At 63.8% G+C, this 879-nt stretch overlaps 1 protein-coding gene across 1 annotated transcript; it reads right to left on the bottom strand.

Annotated features, from left to right (window-relative positions):
• Window positions 1-291: 291 nt before the first annotated feature.
• LOC145719418 (outer dynein arm-docking complex subunit 1-like) lies at window positions 292-864 on the bottom strand (the record flags this gene model as incomplete). Its single annotated transcript, XM_081810904.1, has 2 exons — window positions 571-864; window positions 292-460 (listed from the first exon to the last, which is right to left on the bottom strand). Coding segments are annotated over exons 1-2 (415 nt in total), but the record flags the coding sequence as incomplete, so codon positions are not given.
• Between the last annotated feature and the right edge of the window lie 15 nt (window positions 865-879).

The following is an 879-nucleotide window of genomic DNA, read 5'->3' as shown; positions in this document are numbered from 1 at the left end:
CTGCCATCCCGTTGCCAGGGGGATCAGGCCCAGGAAACCACACACCAAGGTTCCCAAATGATAGACCTGGCTTCAAACCCAGGGCAGCCTGACTCCTGAGCACTCTACACTGGAAGGATGGCAGGATGGATGGCAGGATGGATGGCAAGATGGATGGCAGGAAGGATGGCAGGAAGGATGGCAGGATGGATGGCAGGAAGGATACGGGATGGACAGACAAACCAGGGCACAAAGACGCTGTGGAATGTCTGCCCGTGGCCGGCCCCAGGCTGGGCCCTCCGGGTGGCTCACCCGCCTTGAGCTTCTCCAGCTGGCCCCGAAGGTCCTGGAAGCTGGCCTCGACCCGGACGGCCTCGGCGTGCACCTCGTCCGCTCGCTGCTGCAAGTCCCTCCGCCGCTGCTCTTGCTGCGCGCGCACGTCATCCTCGCTGGTGCGCGTGCTCGCCAAGGCCTCCTGCATCTGCAGGGCGGGGCAGGCGCCCATTGCCGGGGGCAGCTCGGGGAGGGGGGTGGCCGCACGCAGAGGAGATGGGGGAGGGGGGAGCGGAGCGGGGAGGGGGCCTCACGCGCCTCCTTGATCTCCTCCTGCAGATGCTCCAGCTCCGAGTTCTGCTCGTTGATGAAGGTGAACTCCGCGAAGTTGCGCTCCTCCACTGGAGAGAGGCGGGAGAGGCGGGTCCGGAGAGCCGGAGACAGACGGACACACGGGACAGGGAAAGACAGATGTCGAGAAAGACAACACAGACACAAGCCCGCAGAGGCAAAGAGAGACGGAGAGGGAGAGGCACAGAAAGCCAGGGGGGACACAGAGGACATCGGAGCAAGTCAGAGTAAGAGAAAGAGACGGCGGCAAAGTCAAGAGAGGCCCAGAAATACTGC

Source organism: Leptonychotes weddellii, unplaced genomic scaffold (genome assembly GCF_054177405.1).
Source record: "Leptonychotes weddellii isolate Sample4059 unplaced genomic scaffold, ASM5417740v2 HiC_scaffold_42951, whole genome shotgun sequence".
NCBI classification, from domain to species: Eukaryota; Metazoa; Chordata; class Mammalia; order Carnivora; family Phocidae; genus Leptonychotes; species Leptonychotes weddellii.
The sequence above is the reverse complement of the archived record's forward strand: the minus strand, read 5'-3'. Positions and strand labels throughout refer to the sequence as shown.